Source organism: Apiospora hydei (genome assembly GCF_038363865.1).
Source record: "Apiospora hydei strain CBS 114990 chromosome Unknown utg000007l_segment0_segment0, whole genome shotgun sequence".
In the NCBI taxonomy this organism is placed as follows: domain Eukaryota; kingdom Fungi; phylum Ascomycota; class Sordariomycetes; order Amphisphaeriales; family Apiosporaceae; genus Apiospora; species Apiospora hydei.
In genome coordinates this window covers 4,151,089-4,167,596 of record NW_027117366.1, presented here as the reverse complement: position 1 = coordinate 4,167,596, position 16,508 = coordinate 4,151,089, and the positions used below count along the sequence as shown (strand labels likewise).

Below are 16,508 nucleotides of genomic sequence, written 5' to 3'. Positions count from 1 at the left end.
ATAAGCCGAGCTATTATGGCATTGGTGTTGACTCTAAATCTACGTACTCCCACAGCAATTCCCTCTCATACCAGCGTGTCGTGGGAAGTGGAATGGTTACATACAGTATGTTCTATCCAGAGTATTTACAAAGTATACTGATACAGCGGACTCTTCTCGCCCATGCCATCGAGCTGGCCCTGTGTGTATTTCGACCGGATCTCTATCTCTGACTGCACCGCCTTGGCCTTGTTCAGCTTCCAGAGCGAGAATTCAAGGATTCCGGCCATGAGCATAGCCAAACAGATGATTCCCAGCGCGGTGCCGTATCCGGTAGGATAGCGGGGGCCTTCACGATCCAGAAAAATGTTGGTGCCGACCAGACCTTGAACGGGTTAGCGGAGCTGCGTGAGAAAACCAAGAGATATGTGATTGAAAGGGGAACTCACTACCTAGGTTACCGGCCGCCAGTAGCCAAGCCAGACCAATGGACCGTTTCGACGACGGCGCCAGATTGTTGCCGACCCACGCCGAAATTCCGGGCAATAGTGGGTAGATCCCGATCTGCGCCAGCACCACCCCGAAATACATGACGGCCACTTTATTCTTGACATCGGGCGAGAACGCGAAGAGTACAGCAAGCGCGGCCATCAAGACCGATAGGGGCCCCACGATAAAGGGGAAGCGCCAAGCGAGGCGGTCCGAATACCGGCCCACGAGCCAAGCCGAGACGCCGCCGCAGAAGTAGGGCGGGATGGTCAGCAACTGCGCTTTGGAGGCCGTGAAGCCGAGCTGGGCGATGATCTGGGGCATGGTGAACTTGAAGGCGGCGTTGGGGACCGAGTTGGCCCAGGCGAGCACGATGCCGCACCCGATCTTCCAGTCGACCATGGTGCGGCCCAGCAGGCGCCAGGAGAACTTGTCGACTTCCTGCTCGGTGGCGTGGGACGCGGTGCGCACGCCCGAGAGGCGCAGCCGCAGGTCCACGAAGCGCTTCTCGCCGCCCGTCAGCCACCCGGCCCGCTCGGGCGTGTCGACTAGGAGAAAAGGCATGCACAGTCCCAAGCCGACGGTGGCCGCGCCCTCGAGTAGGAAGATCCAGCGCCAGCCTCGGACGCCGCGGGTGCCGTCGAGGCGCGCGAGGGCGAAGGCGAGCAGGCCGCTCAGGGCGCCGGAGAAGGCGGAGGCGGTGTAGAAGAGGGCGAGGCGCTGCTGGAGCTCGTAGCGGGGGTACCAGCTGCTGACGATGAAGACGGCGCCGGGGAAGAATCCGGCCTAGATATGCATGGGTTAGCTAGGCATGTTGCTTACTATTGGAAGCGTTGAGGCGAAGGCGCTTTTACTACTCACTTCGCAGAGACCTAGGAATACTCGGCAGGCTACCATGCCCTGGAAGTTCTGGACGACGCCCATGAGGGTCATGACAACGCCCCAGGATATCACCAGAGCCGAGAGCCAGATGCTGGGCCGGAGCTTCTTGAGCACGATATTAGACGGAATCTCTGTGACCCATGTCCGTTCAGTATCTTAACGCAGAGGAACACGAGCGCATATCCTCTACTTACCAAAGATGATGTAAGGTATGAAGAAGATGGTGCTGGCGATGTTGTACTGGTTCCCCGTCAGCCCGAGGTCCTTGTCCATGCCCTCGATCTTTGCGTTGCCGATGTTGCCACGGTCGATGTGGGAGCAGAGATAGAGCAGGGCCATGATGGGGATGAGTCGCAGGTCGATCTTCCGCACGACCTTTTTGCCCCGTTTGCCCTCGTAGGAGCGCATGAAGTCCGCATCCGCGGCCGAGAGGGACGAGTACGGGTTGATGCCTGCTGCATGTTCGACAGTTTTGACGTCTGCCTTATCGTCGGGATAGGTCTCGGTGTTATCGTGCGAAGTGTTCGCCATGGTTAAAGGTCCTGTCCGCGTCGAGCTTCGTTTGAGGTGTAAGTTAAATACGCATGAATTACCCCGGACTCTTTCAGTTTATATCCGGGGTAAATATGGATTGTCTTATAAGAGACGGGGATATTGGATGTGAGCCCCCAGAGCGCTTGCGAAAGGAAACGATGCTGCATCGGAGTATTCCCGCAAAATGACCATTCCCATCGGACCCCTCCCGTTGCATCGTTTCTAACATCATATTAGGTTTTTAGTCTTCAAAAGATCCACAAGCTGGACATGGAAATCACGGGATTGAATAGCCATGTCTGTTGTACCACTAGCCGGTCAGGTGCCTTCCAATAGTCTTGTTCTTACCCTTTTCTGATCGCCCCTAGCTGTTTGCGGTGCGGGTGCAAGCCAGCATGTTAGGGCTCTGGCCTTTGCTGCCGTCGTGGACGTGATGACAATCGCGTGGTGTTGTTGGAGACCTAGCCTCCATCAAAACCTGGTGACCAGCCATTGGACTACGGTATGTCCAAGTATCGGGAATGAAGGTCACTCTTCAGCAAAAGGGGTTGATGATCCCTTGATGGAAGCACCCCGGATCCCAGTATGGGGTGTGCTGGGGTTGCGGGGTAGCTTGAGGATGCGGCACCCAAGTTCCTGGCTTAAGCCCCGGAGTGTTACCCCAACGCTAGAACGGACAGGGAAAGCACGACCATGGACAAAGAGCAACGGTGGAGCTTACTGGACTCATCGGACATGGCCCGCCGTAGTGGTTCTATCACCAAGTATCCTGAGATGGCTTGTACGGCGCATACGATCTCTGAGGATTTAACCTCGTGCCTTCCTCATCTCGATACAATATTGCCATACAGCTGCTTGTGTCTACGATATATATATATTCAAGCCTCAATGAACGGAACCCTCTCTTACACACCCGACCTCCGCAAACAAACTCGATGGCGAACCCCGTGTTGTCGAAGAAGTTTCCAAAATTCAGCGAATTGCCAATCGATAAGAATGGCCCCCATGGCAATTCCTGGGGTCTTTGGGGACCCGAAGATCAGCTCGGGACTTTGAACCACCTCATCGACGAGGTAGTCTCTCTGGCTGCGGCCGAGAACATCAAGACGGGCCATCGGATCTCACTGAAGTAAGGACGGCGACCCAGTAACATCACCATATGAATGTGTCGGGCACGTCTCGCAGAGATTGCTGACACTGCGTATGTAAGCTGGTCTATGACTGGTGCCTCCAAACCGCGCTTTCCCCGGAAGCTTTTAGAGCAAAACCTGGTCAATAAGGCTCCGCTCAAACATGCTCATGACGATGAGGTAGGGAATAGAAGACGACCCGTGTGTCTAAAGTCACGTGGAGTGCTAATCGGAGTGCAGTGGAGCTTCAACTCACAGTGCAGCTCTCAATGGGATGGGTTCAGGCACTACGCATACCAGAAGGAGGCGTTGTACTACATGGGCCGCACCGCCGAAGACTTTGCTGCGTCGCCGGTTCCTAATGGCATTCAGCGTGAGAAGAGACCATTCACCTAGAGTAAACATCCAGCCGTTCGACGAAGGCACTCTAACAGTCTACTGGGTATATAGATGTATCTCAGAAGGGCATAGCCGGCCGCGTCGTCTTCGTCGACTGGTACGCCTGGGCCACCGAGCAAAAGGGCCTCGAGATCGACGCCATGACCGCCCACGCCGTACCCCTCTCCGAGCTGCTGGAGGCCCTGCGGTTCCAGGGGCTCGACCCGGACAGCGTCTTCCGGCCGGGGGATATCTTGCTGGTGCGCTTCGGCTACCTGGCGCAGTACGAGGGCATGGGCGAGGCGCGCCGCGAGGAGCTGGACCGGCGCTACCAGACGTCCAAGCCCGACAACATCGGCGTGCGGCCCTCGCGCGAGCTCCTCGAGTTCTTCTGGGACAATCAACTAGCCGCCGTGGCGGGCGATTCGCGCTCCTTTGAGGTCTGGCCCTGTACCGAGATGGACTGGCACTTGCATGAGTGGCTGCTGGCGGGATGGGGCATGCCCATCGGCGAGCTGTTTTATCTCGAGGAGCTGGCGAGGCATTGTGCGGAGACGAAGCGATATACGTTTTTCCTGTCCAGCTCGCCTATGAATGTGAGTGTGGATTGGCAGAGAAGACGATGGCTACTAGGAAATGCTAACCAGGTTGGATGTACAGGTCCCTGGAGGTGTTGCGAGTCCCCCAATGCCTTGGCCTTCTTTTGAGGATTCCGTATAAGAGCAGCGTATCAGAAGAGGCAAGATAGATATGTGCATATTAATAAGTATCAAACAATTGGACTGACCAAAGGATCTTGTCCATGAATCTTCCATGCTAATTGAATCATATGTCGAAACACCTAACCCCCCAACTCCTCATGCCCCGCAGCCCCCTTCGGCGCCTCAAACTGATCCTCCATGGGCAATCCCAAAATCAAATTCTGCACATTCAGCCGCGCGCTCCACACCAGATTCGGCGACTCGCCTTTCTCCCGGATCTCGTGCCCATTCTCCACCGCCTCGATATCCGACTCGGCCGCGCGCCGCCCGCGCGGCTTGTGCTGCGAAATGACCGCGGGCGTGACGCTCAGGCACCGCATCCGCGCCCCCGCGTAGCCCGGCGGCGGCCTCCCATTGACGTGCGCCGTCGCCGTATCCGCGGGATTCTCCCGCGCCGCGTCCCAGGGCGTGTGGTCGCGACACAGGTCCGCCATGGCGTTGTCGAGCTGCGCGATGAGCGAGCCGCCGACGCTGAGGGCGTGCAGGACCTTGCGGGCGCCCGCTTGGGAGAGGGCGTAGCCCGCGCTGCACGTCGGGCCGCCGCTGAAGTGGACCCAGCGCGTGCGCGGCTCGCGCCGCAGGTCGCCGCCGATCCAGCTGCTGGTGTTGGCGGGCGGCGGCATGGTGGCGTCGTCGCGGAGGGCGTAGTAGGTGTAGCGCGCGGAGCCGACGTCGACGACTTCGTGGCCTGGGATGCGCTCGGGGAAGGTCTCGCCGCAGTGGCCGAGCCAGAGGAGGTCCCAGTCGTCGCCGTAGGGGGAGTGGGGGATTGATTGCGGTGGGATTGAAGTGGCATCGCCTGCGACGGCGGCGGCTGGCGCTGGGAGATTGTTGACCTGGAATACGGATTCCTGCTTGGCCATGCCCGTCAGAAGGCGCGCGCCGTCGGCTATGTCCATTAGCTGCTGCTTGAGGCGGACGTCCCAGTCCGCATCGTCTTCCAAGATGAGCGCGCTCGAGATGTTTTCCTCGACCATCCTATATCGTTCGTCGGGCATGTTAGCATATCACGTCTCAGATAGTACCTCCTATATACTTCTATGGTGGTTAGCAAGGGACTCCCACGTTCGAATGGCATTCATCTGGCTCCGCCACGACCCGATCCCGCCGTCCCGCCAGCCCTGCCGGTCCACGCCGAGCGGCAGCGCCTTGTCGGGCACGTCGGCACCGCGCAGGGCCCGGACCCAGTCGAGCTGGATGCCCGTCAGGGCGGCGACCAGGGACAGCGCGTCGCGCTTGTCGGTGCGGTCGGGGAGGTTGATGACGAAGACTTTCTCGAAGCCCAGCGTCGCGTTCTGGATGCGCGCGATGTCGGCCTCTTGGGCTTCATGATCTGGGGCGGCAGTCGGCTGCTGCTGCTGCTGCTGTTTGTTGGTTATGGGCGGGGATTGGCCAACCTCCAGCACGCCCGGGATGGAGCTGGGGAGCGTCGAGGTGATTGCCGGCAGGAGGCTGGCGACTGCCAGGATCACCAACGCGATGGTGGTCGTGCGCCCTAACTGCGGCCTCTTCGGTCCCGATGTTGCTTTCGAAGAGGCTGATAGCGAGGTATTTAGGACATCCCTCCCTACGAGCCAGGCCAGCACTATGGCCCAGAACCATGACGGTGGCTCCATCGTATAAGCTGTTCTCCAATAAATCGCAAAGAAGAATAAATCAGATGTAATCACTGTCAACTGACTAACACAAGAAACTTGGCGCCCGGCGGGTTTATGTGGTCGTTCGTCGCTTTGACATTTGCAAGCTCCGAGTCTGGCTCCGCCAGGGGTTTTGGGAGGAACCAACCTTCCCCCTGGCCGATTTGTCTCATCTCAAACCTGAAACACATTTCCCAATTCTAGAAGCGCCCGCGCACCAATCCGGGCAAAACGACAAAAAGTGAAGCACGATAGCCTCAATTGGGGGTATGAAAGCTTATCATGACGGTTATTGGGCCCACCACGATTGGGCATGTTCAATCTCAGCACCCGGTTCATCCTGTGTGTATGTCTTGCCCGAGAAGACCGACGATCCGATCGAAAGCGGCTCGATCAATTGATACTATATAACAATATATAGCACTGGACGATCTGAATCATCGAGTAGCTTAACGTGCATGACGTGATGTCAATCTTCGACTGTTCCAGGCCAGGTTGGTGGTTGCCGACAGCCAGACTTGGGGCTCTGGGCCGATGTAGGGGTCTCGTCCCCAAGGCCTGGGCGGATCTGCTGATCAACGAAAGTGCCATGGAATGTTCGCATTTTGCAACTGCATCCAATCGGCACAAAAGGGAATGCAGCAAAGAAACAGACCAGGGTATGGACGTATGCAATATGTATTCTTCACCTGAAGTTTATTGAAAATCAATCATCGCGTTCTCCCATCGTTTCCCCAATGCTGTCCATATAAAGGAAACCCACCCATACTCCCCTCTTCACTTATGCGCCGACACCAACTCCTCCAGCCTCTCCTGCTTCTCGCAAAAGATGTTGATGGCCTGGATGATCTTCTCCTCACTCTGCCCGTTGGCGCTGCGCGTAAACGCCAACCGCCACGCGCTCTCGTCGTCCAGGACGGCGCTGTAGTCTGCGAATGCGCTGTCGCTGGCGCTGCTGAAGACCGAGCCCGTGTCGCCCTCCCACGGGTTCGCCGGCGTCTCGGCCAGCTTCTTCAGCAGCGGCGGCGACACCGTGATGTGGTGCGCGCCGGCCAGCATCATGACCTCCTGGATCGACGTCAGGCTCGCGGGTAGCACCTGCGTCCGGCTGTCCGTCTTCTCGTAGTAGCGCTGGGCCGCGCCGCAAAAGTCGAAGGCCTTGTTCTCATCGACATAGCTACGAGGGGTTGTTCCCTGCACGATCAGCATAGAGTTCTATTGCAAATATGACCGACCACTTGAAAGCAAAGGGATGCGAGGTTGGGGAAGCATGTTGAGTTCTGGCTTACGTTTCATCGAAATGCACGCGCAGCTCGTTTATGTAGGGTGCAATGTAGGTGCACCCCGCATGCGAGGCGAGCGCCGCCTGCTCCAGGCAGAACATGGTGGTGGCCAGCGTGGCGATCCCTTGCTTTTCAAGTTCGCGGCATGCCTGCATCCCTTCCCACGTCGCCGGGATCTTGATGCACACCCTCTTGGCGTCATATTTGGGGTCCAGGTCCTTGAAGATGGCCACGATACCTGCAGCGCGACCGCCAAAGGGGCTTTTGTCAGTTATCTAGGTACTTACTCCGTGTGCATTGCTGTCGGGGTGAGGCTTGGGGGCAAACGATGGATGGATTCAAACACATACGCTTCGCGTTCTCGATGGTCTTGTCCTTGTTGTACGAGTACATGGGGTTCGTCTGGATGTGCGAGTAGCTCGTCAGGTAGGGGACGATGCGGAGCGCCAGCTTGACCATCATGACCTCGACCGCGAACTCCGCGAGGCCGACGCCCGCGTGCTGGGCGTGGTGCGACTGCGCATACGCCACGGCGCTGCTGATGAGCTCTGCATGAAGGGCGCCGCCGTTTGCATCGAGGCGGGCTAGTTCGCCATACGCAATGGCCTGATGATCCAGTCCCCAAACGTCAATTACATCTCTGCCAATGCAGTAGCTCGAGATGGGGGCAGCTGACCTGGTTGGAAGTGCAGTCGATGAAGGGACCTAGGTCTCGGGCCACTGCGGCAAAGGCTCAGCGCAAATACTCGGAATAGCCCCTGTCGTCGTAGCATGCATGCACTTACCTTCATGATCAAAGGTGTCGCAGTCGACCTTGGAATGGCTCCGGAGTACATCCAGCAACGTCTGTGTGCTCGACATGGTGCGGGAGAAGGGTGAAGTTAATTGGACAAACGTTGCAGCAAACCTCCGATACAGATACAGAGGGCGAAGAGATCAGAATGGTCAATGATTATGAAGACGAGGCTTGTGTCAATTGAATCGATATGTAAACTTGAAGACTACTTTGGTAAAATCGTTTCGTCAACATCACCAAGTGCTCCCGATTCTACCGAAGTCCACATGGTGATGCAGCGGAGTTTCCTAAAACGCATCAATCGCAGCGAGGACGGGAGGGGCAAAGATGGCGGGCGGGGGTTGGGCAACGAGTGCAAGTGACCACTTCTTTGGGCCAACAGGAGGTTGACATGATCAATTAAGGTTTGTACGTTTCTTGTTACACACGTGCGATTGTAAGGCAGCGACATGGACTTGACTTCTTTTCATGATGTCGGTTCTCGGGTGATCTCATTCGAAGTACATCAATGGCCGCATAACTCGACGAAGTAAGGCGAGATGAGATGAAGATCTGGAACCAGTATTTGAAACCCCTGCATGAACGGTTTATTCTTAGCAGCAAGCAGATGCCGCTGGAAGCTTGACCTTTAGCAAACAAGGGGCCAGTTCCCGTCCAATCATGGTTCCTGGGGGCCTAGGTGCCGTCTGGGGAGCGACGTTTCCGGGCCAGGGTCGCGAATGAGCCGAAGACACTGGAACGGGATGATTTACCCGGGAATATCTCTCTCATTCCCCAACTGTGAACCCCTCCACCCGGCAACGTCTCCAATCCAAACGTCCGTCTTCAGCGATTCAGAACCGACAGAGATTGACATCCAAGGATTTCAGTTGCAATTGACCGACCAGATATATGCATATACGGCGGGTGGCTAGGTCGAGGTCAAACATACCAGGATTGAGTGGAAGTCACCTGCTTAGCAAACAGCTCGAGTTCAATTACAGCGGGGCCTAGCTGCAGCAGAGCGGCAAACCCCAAACAACTTCCATCATCCTCAGTCGTCTGTCTGCTCCAATTGACCACCATCACAGCAACCTTGGCCGGTACACCATCGCCAAAAATTGACTTGTTCCTTAGTCTTTCCGCATTCGTTGATAAAGAAGAACGCCTTTTGTTCCAATCCGTTGCCATGGCCGCACCCGGTACCCAGGTGGGGCCTGAGGCGAGGAGGAAGGTAAGGAATGTGCTGAACCTGAGGACATACTTGGCCCCCGGAATGCTCAACTCGGCACCTTCAGGGTTGCCTTGCCAGGCGCGATAGATGGCCAGGCATCGTATTCAATAACCTCAAGTTCGCGGCATCTCTCGTCTTTGGTTGTCTGTCGTCTTTGTCCCTCTCATCTTCCTTTCTTTTATCCTTTCGGTTTCACTTCGTCCCACCTTCCCTTCCCCTTCTCTCTTCTACCATCGCCGCCCGGTATTGTGCGAATGGAGCAGCCGCACTCGACTGACGACTGAAAAATCTGGGAGGTAATTAAATAATGATAACGCCTTTTGTGGCGCTGAGATCACATAGCAGACGAAACTCAACCCACGCCATGTTCGCCCCCCAGAACAGCCAGCCCGCTGGCGACGATGATGAAAACACCAACCAGGCTCTACACTACAAGCTCGCTCCGGGAACCATCCCCCGCCAATCCTGGTCTACCAAAATGTCCCCCTGGAGGACCGCTCGCGTCTCGACATCACTCCCGCCGATCCCAAGTGGAAAGAGATGCTCGCCTACTTCAACACCCTCCTAAACACCCCCGGCGTCACCTTGGACCAGATTCTCAAGGACCACTTTACCGCGCATGAGCTTTGCAAGTTCGTGCCAACCAAGCTCGAGCCCCACGCCAAGTGGCAGCAGCAGGATACCGAGCTGTTCAGGAGGACGCTCGAGACAAGGTTCAAGGGCGTGCTGCCTACTCTTGCCATGAAGATAACCATGCTCTACTTTGGCTGCCCGGTGGCCCCCATGAAATTCGGGGAAACCAGTACGTGACTTCGGCCGACTTGACCGAGCCCCAGGAGGAGATTCACATCGAGCGGGACCCCCTAGCCTTCCTGGGGGGCTACAAGGAGAGGTGCTACGGCCTCCCACCCACCGGTATGTTTCCCCAGCAGCAAAGGATACTTCATGAACCAATTGGCGGCTAACCCTTTCATAGAAGTCACTTTTATTCCCATCGGTACTCCTTCCACGGAGGAGGGCGCTTACTCCCCCAGTATGCGTGGTGGCTTCCTGGAGGATGAAGACATGGAACTCGTCGAGTCCCAATCCCAATGCGATGAAGACATGGACTCGCCATCACAAGACGGTCCTGCCGCAGAGCTCGGTCTCCCGCGGAGGGAGTGGCTCGGCAGCAAGGTACATATGCACAGACCAAACCATCGAAGTGAACGGTACTGACATACAAAGCAGTTTCACAATGTATAGTCGTCAGGGTCAGGCTGATGTGTCAGAAGGGTACAACGGCCTCGCCCAGGGGGTAACCCGACTTTTATCGCTTGATGTCGATGAGCGAAAACGAGATGTCCAACTCGTCTTCACCATTATCGGGTCCAGATCTGGGCGTTGCGAAGTAAAAGCCACTGTTCATGCGCCTATCGGAGATCATCCTGATGGCGCGGAAGGCCCTCTGAGTGATATCTTGGAGCGCATTCAATGCGAGGAGCGCCCGCTTGTGTTTGTCCGTAGGGAATCGGACGTTGCCCCGACTACCTTTGAGCCCAAGCCTTTGGATGGTGGCATCGCCACGATTACCTACAGGGATGACGATGACCTGGAGCGGAAGGGGTATCTGCGAACCGCTAGGCGGCCCAACCTGAACCACAGCGTCACCCATTATGCCACCAGCTACCAACATACTATCAATGCCCTTATAGGCTCGCACCATCAATGGATCACGTTTCCTGACGTGCCAGGTCCCGCCGGACCTGTAAGGCTCTACAGCTGTGAAGATATACCCCAGCAGTTGATTTCCAACATCGCAACCCACACCTATTGCGGCATCAATGCAATCGTCGAGCGTATTGATCCCAACATTGTGCCTGTTATCCTCCCCGACAGCCAAAGCCACTACACATCAAACGCCATTGAGTTATATAGGCAAAACCTCGGGGATCTCGAGGCACTGAACCGCGTCGTCGAGCACACCCTGTCTCGTCTGCCCGGTCGGAGGAAGATCGCCGATGGGCTCCACGTATATTTCCCTGGAGAGGACTTCCAGAACAGCAATCGTGGCGGGTACGTCTTTATCGGACTTATGGACGGTAGAGCCACCGAAGATGGTTTCAATGCGTGGCAAAAATATATCCAGCCGTCGAGATTCTCCAACCCGAAGGGTGCCTCCCTCGTCGTTCAACCATGGTTCGAGATCTACATCATATCGGCGCCTCAATCCATGCAGTCGGTTCCAGGTTACCAGACCTTAAACGTTCGTCTTATCGAGTGCAACCTACAGTTGTTCAAGATGCGGGTCGCGAAGGATTTGTACCCTGGCAACTATGACCCTGACAACAAGGAGCACACGCTCATTCTCGAGGACGAGATTCGCAGCTCCCGCCACGTCATTACGCATGAAAGCAACGAGGATGACTGGCAGCGTATTCTTCGTCGGCTCATGTGCCAGAATCTTGAGGTTACCTTGAAAACCAAGGACCGGGACGCCAGATGGAGTAAGTCTTGATTTGATTTTCATGACACTCAAGTTTGACCCGAAATGCGTGCTGATTCTCACAAACAGATGTCGACGAGAACTCCTACTGGGGTCCAAGCTACTATCGAGCGCAATTAAACTACATCCCATCTGGTAACCCGGACGTCGGGAACGCCAACAACTCGACGAAGAGCAGCAACCTGGGATTCAACCGTTCTAACGTTGGCTCTACTAACGGGTCTGTCAAGACGTTTGGAACTTCAAGGAGCCAAGAGATTGCCGATTCGCTCTACAAAACCTATTCATCGCGACTCAACGATTTCATAGACATGAAGGGATCGGACAACAGTATGCGAGATCTGACGCACTGGGACACACCAAGCATCTTCACCAACCCGGCGAAGCCGGTGATGCCTCTCCATGCTCCGCCTTTGGAGTCAGTGATCAGGACCGGCCCTGACGTCCCCGCCATCACCTTGGGCATGAGGACCGCAACGGAGACGGCTCGCCTGGAGCGCGAGGTCCACACCCTGCGTGGTCAGCTGCTGGACAGGATCCGGGACTGCCCCTATATTGACTGCGACAAGCGCTTCAGCTACATGGACATGATCGGATTCGAAAGGCATATCAAGTACGAGCACAAGGTCCTTCAATGCGCCTTCTGCATCGCTTTCAAGCCCCCAACGGCTGCGATGTCGACATTGACCCATCCTTGATGTACATGGACCGGGAGCAGATACTCCTGCACATTGCGCATGAGCACGCCGATCACCTCAAGATGTTCGTTGGTGTCCCCCCAGGGCAAGGGGCCGACGGCTTGGGAGCAGGCGACCCCGGAGCAAAAGACGAAGGCGAAGACCCAAATGATCCTGTTCCCCTTTTGTGCGCACTGCGGCCGCAAAGAGATTGAGCTGAATGACCCGGAGGACCTGTTCCACCACCACCTGACTTGCCGGGGCAGCAATGCCGGGAGCAGGCAGGATCTCAAGCCCTCGCCCTTCTGCAAGGTATGCGGAGAGCAGGCCACCGCCGACTCCTCTGGACAGCTTCAGTGTACAAACCCTTCGTGCAAATCGCACGAAAAGAATGCCACGTACGACGAGGACTACTGCGACAAGTGCGGGTTTAACCTCTCCGGGTGTTCCCAGGCGTACAGGATCCTGCACGACCACTGGTGCAGGGCGTTACCCGGCGGCCCCTGGAACGGAACCAAGGGCTTCTGCCCCTTCTGTGGCATCTCCTTCCAAGGCCTTGATCACGAAGAGAGGGAGCAGCACGTCTGGGATTGCAGCGAGCGGCCATCGCCAAAACCAACAAAGTGCCCCATCTGCGTCAATGAACGGGGCTCTGGTTCTTCGACGACGCCGCTGTACACCCCCAAGAGGTCCAGCAGCATCTCGAGACGGTTCACGGCAACTCGACCCAGTGCCCGTGGTGCAAGCAGTACCTGGTGGGCAAGGCGACCAACACGGAGTATTCGGACCCTGGCAAGCATTACCACTTTTTCCACCACATGGGCCAGGTGCCGAAGCGCGTGCAGCCTCAAGTTGGGGTCGATGTCGGAAATGAGGAGATAGGGGTGGACTTGAACGTCGGCCCCGACTCTCGGTGCCCCTACTGGAGCGAGTGCGGCGCCCGCACAAGCGACATGACCAACGCCCAGTGGAACAAGCACATGGAGAATTGCCACTCGGCCAACAACTTCTACCCGAACGGCATGCCGGACTCGATCCATAGCGCCCCGCCGACGAACTACGGGAAGACCATCCCGGGAATGTTGGCGGCGTATCCGGCACGGGCGGGGGGCATGTAGGTGGCAGCGGCACCGGCGTTGGCATCGCGGGGTCGCACACCGGGTGGGCCAGTTCTAGTTCTAGCACCGGCACCAGCAACCAGCAGCATCCTCATCGCCACTCGCCGCATCTTCCTTCAACTACCCAGTTTGCTGATTCTTTTGTTCCTACTGGTACTGCTACGGGCACGGCTCCGGGGACGGGGGAGGGGACGGGGATAGGGAGCACCAACAGCATCCATGAGCATCCTTATCACTACTCTCCTGCTACACATCATACTGATCCACACCATACTGGCACACACCACTCTGGTTCACACCACTCTCCCCCACATCATACTGCTCCTTCTTTCACTTCTACGGAGACGGGGTCGTGGCCCGGGAGCAACACTGGTAGCTTGGATTTTCCTTACCGCTATTCACCTCCTACTTATACTAGTCCTACCTTTACTGCTACAGGGACGGGGACGGGGAGTAACACTGGTAACTTGAAGCAACCTCACCACCATTCACCTCCTCACACTGCCCCTTCTTTCACTTCCACGGAGACGGGCACGGGCACGGGGAGCAATACTGGTAGCGTAAAGCATCCTCACCACCACTCACCTCCTCCTCATACTGATCCTACTTTTCCCACTACGGGGACGGGCACGGGGAACAACGGAGGTGGCTTGAAGCGTCCTTACCACCATTCTCCTCCTCCTTCACATCATACTGTTTCTACTACTTCTACTTCTAGTGCGACGGGAGCGAAGACGGGAAATAGCAACGGCAGCATCATATTCAACCCGGAGAACTGGGGCGGCCCGATCATTGACAACAAGAGCGATTCGTCGTCGTCTGAATCGGACCACAAGCGTCCCAGGATCACGTGGGAGTCGGACCCGGACAACACGGAGTACATACCGTCCCAGGAGATAGAGGAACCTCCGGAGGAGTACATGGACACCCGGCTTCACTCGGATTCGGCGGAGAACTTGGAACTGCTGCTGCAGGAACGGGGAGAGGATTATGTACCTGGTCCTGGAGGATACACCCTCGGCTCCGTCTACGGATACGGGTATGGACATGGACATGGACATGGATATGGACACGGGCATGGTACCGGCACGGGCACGGGCAATGTCAATACCGAAGAATCGCTTTTTTAAGATCATTGGACAGATAACGGAAAAGGAGCGACAGCCTCCTACTCCTGGACAACTCCCATCCAAAGATCCTGAAAGATGGCCCTGGGGAACGAAGTGGGCTCCACTGCTAAGGCATCTGGGCATCACTGCCAAGCCTAACAAGAGGCATGAGCAACTGATGGAACAGCTGCGCCAGGAAATCGAGGCCCAACCCCCTGACAAGGGAAAGCAGTACCGAATAGTACAAGAGCTGCGCAGGATTGCCGAGGCCCCATCCCCCCACTGAGTCTGGGACAACGCCGGTGTCGCCCGTAACGAAAAGGCCGATTCCACCCGTAGCGAAACATCCGGTGCCACCCGTAGCGAAAAGGCCGGTGTCGTCTGGAGTGACGGACCCGACATCGCCTGGAGTGACGGAACGTCCGCCCGGGATCCCATATATCGCCAAGGTCACGCCCATAATCCGGCCGCAGCATGCATTGGAGAAACAGCATTATACAAAAAGACGCGTTGACAGTAGAGGAAATGAATGCGGCAACACTCGCAAGATACGGCCCTCGGGGCCCCGGGATCCCGTATATCTCCAAGATCACGCCCATCAAACGGCCAGACCTTCATGGGCCACCATTGCCCACGGCGCTGGCGACGAGCATCGAAGAGGAGGAAGAGGCCACGCCGACGACGGCGGCGACGACGACCGGGACGCGCACCTCGCCGCGCAAGGTCCACCCCACGGCTAGGAAGCTGGAGAGCGAGGCCGCGACGGCGGTGACCAAGACCACGACCACCGGCAGGGCTCCTAGTGGGCGCCGGGGCCAGACGCCGGCCAAGTCGCCGACGAAGTCTACTGCCAGCGGCACGACCAGAACGACGCGGTCGGTGTCGCAGGCTATGGAGGAGGCGCCGGCGCTGCCGACGCCTTCGGAGCAGGAGCCTCCCACGCCGAGAACGCGTCGGGCGCCGTCGCCTGCTAAGAGAGGACGGGCGCGGAAGTGAGGAAGCGTAGGAGATGCGATATAAGACGTAGGAGGGTTGACTTCACAGCTCCTCGATCACCAACAAGATCACCACATCATTCTTTTATTTATTCGGTTATTCCTTCTTTATATCTCACTGGTGGATTTCCTATGTCTCCTTCAACACTCGTTTTTATGGGCTGGGGTCACAGTCACGATGGTGGGATTGGGAGAGGTGTATTATTTACCGGAAGGGGAAGCTGGACTGGGACTAGGACTGGGACTGGGACTGGACGCGACGGATTTGGGGATGATTTACTGTTACGGGTTTTGCTGTCTTTAGATAGGTTATGTAGCTTAATAATTGACGTGCGACTCCTCTACGATTAATCTTTGCATGATATCAAACTTGACGAGGTGCAATAAGAGAGTGTGAGATGCGACGCGTACAGGTCGGAGTTATCGGCTGATCCGAGATGGCTGGTGGCGCCGCGCACGTATGCATGCCTGAAATTGGGAGCGCCTCCCTCGGATATGAGATTCAGAAATCCGAGGTAGGTTCATTGCGTGGAGGGTCAGCTTACGCCCAATTGCTGATTTGCGGGACGTGATGTAATTGCGCAGTGTATGCAGTGCAGCAAACGAATGAGGTTGGAATTGGATTTTCGGGCAACGGGTTTTCCCACGGGACAAGCCGTCTTCAAGCGAGAGCTCGGCCGTCCCTGAAAATGCTGTGTTTTAGGTTGATGCTGATTGGTCGGGATGCGTCGGTTGGTAATTCGACATCGCTGATTGGCCAGCCCTCGAGCCACTACAACCCCTGTCTGCAGAAGCTCGGCCGGGACCAAGTCCTTGGTGCTTCGGCGTCGGTGTAAGTTTAGATATGGAAACGCCTATATAGGGGCCATTGCATTGCACTGTTCGATCAAGTCATTTGCTTTCATCCCATACCATCTGTCATCCCAAAGTTCAAGTTTGCCCAACAAAGCATCCATATTGCCTGACGCAAACATATCGTCCCAAACAACGACAATAACACCCACCACCTGCCCAGCAACAAAGCTCCATTTAACACCGCCGG

The 16,508-nt window shown here is 56.5% G+C and overlaps 7 protein-coding genes across 7 annotated transcripts; 4 read left to right on the top strand and 3 right to left on the bottom strand.

Annotated features, from left to right (window-relative positions):
- Nucleotides 1–125: 125 nt before the first annotated feature.
- Nucleotides 126–1,881, bottom strand: PG997_010439 (uncharacterized protein; the record flags this gene model as incomplete). The annotated part of the gene is made up of 4 exons (XM_066814754.1): nt 126–364; nt 429–1,254; nt 1,330–1,481; nt 1,545–1,881. The coding sequence occupies 4 exons, from the start codon at nt 1,879–1,881 to the stop codon at nt 126–128; spliced, it is 1,554 nt and encodes a 517-aa protein (XP_066666716.1).
- Nucleotides 1,882–2,819: 938 nt separating this feature from the next.
- Nucleotides 2,820–4,112, top strand: PG997_010438 (uncharacterized protein; the record flags this gene model as incomplete). The annotated part of the gene is made up of 5 exons (XM_066814753.1): nt 2,820–3,013; nt 3,095–3,194; nt 3,255–3,387; nt 3,465–3,988; nt 4,053–4,112. 5 exons carry the CDS (start codon nt 2,820–2,822, stop codon nt 4,110–4,112), a joined length of 1,011 nt encoding a protein of 336 aa, XP_066666715.1.
- Nucleotides 4,113–4,233: 121 nt separating this feature from the next.
- PG997_010437 (glycosyltransferase family 25 protein) lies at nt 4,234–5,755 on the bottom strand (the record flags this gene model as incomplete). Its single annotated transcript, XM_066814752.1, has 3 exons — nt 4,234–5,131; nt 5,219–5,486; nt 5,551–5,755. 3 exons carry the CDS (start codon nt 5,753–5,755, stop codon nt 4,234–4,236), a joined length of 1,371 nt encoding a protein of 456 aa, XP_066666714.1.
- Nucleotides 5,756–6,567: 812 nt separating this feature from the next.
- Nucleotides 6,568–7,934, bottom strand: PG997_010436 (uncharacterized protein; the record flags this gene model as incomplete). Its single annotated transcript, XM_066814751.1, has 4 exons — nt 6,568–6,967; nt 7,080–7,311; nt 7,361–7,744; nt 7,859–7,934. 4 exons carry the CDS (start codon nt 7,932–7,934, stop codon nt 6,568–6,570), a joined length of 1,092 nt encoding a protein of 363 aa, XP_066666713.1.
- A 1,103-nt stretch (nt 7,935–9,037) lies between these two features.
- Nucleotides 9,038–12,265, top strand: PG997_010435 (uncharacterized protein; the record flags this gene model as incomplete). The annotated part of the gene is made up of 6 exons (XM_066814750.1): nt 9,038–9,050; nt 9,504–9,884; nt 9,950–9,997; nt 10,059–10,258; nt 10,335–11,568; nt 11,637–12,265. The coding sequence occupies 6 exons, from the start codon at nt 9,038–9,040 to the stop codon at nt 12,263–12,265; spliced, it is 2,505 nt and encodes an 834-aa protein (XP_066666712.1).
- Nucleotides 12,266–12,304: 39 nt separating this feature from the next.
- Nucleotides 12,305–14,492, top strand: PG997_010434 (uncharacterized protein; the record flags this gene model as incomplete). The annotated part of the gene is made up of 3 exons (XM_066814749.1): nt 12,305–12,880; nt 12,976–13,358; nt 14,081–14,492. 3 exons carry the CDS (start codon nt 12,305–12,307, stop codon nt 14,490–14,492), a joined length of 1,371 nt encoding a protein of 456 aa, XP_066666711.1.
- Nucleotides 14,493–14,996: 504 nt separating this feature from the next.
- Nucleotides 14,997–15,467, top strand: PG997_010433 (uncharacterized protein; the record flags this gene model as incomplete). Its single annotated transcript, XM_066814748.1, has 1 exon — nt 14,997–15,467. One exon carries the CDS (start codon nt 14,997–14,999, stop codon nt 15,465–15,467), a length of 471 nt encoding a protein of 156 aa, XP_066666710.1.
- Between the last annotated feature and the right edge of the window lie 1,041 nt (nt 15,468–16,508).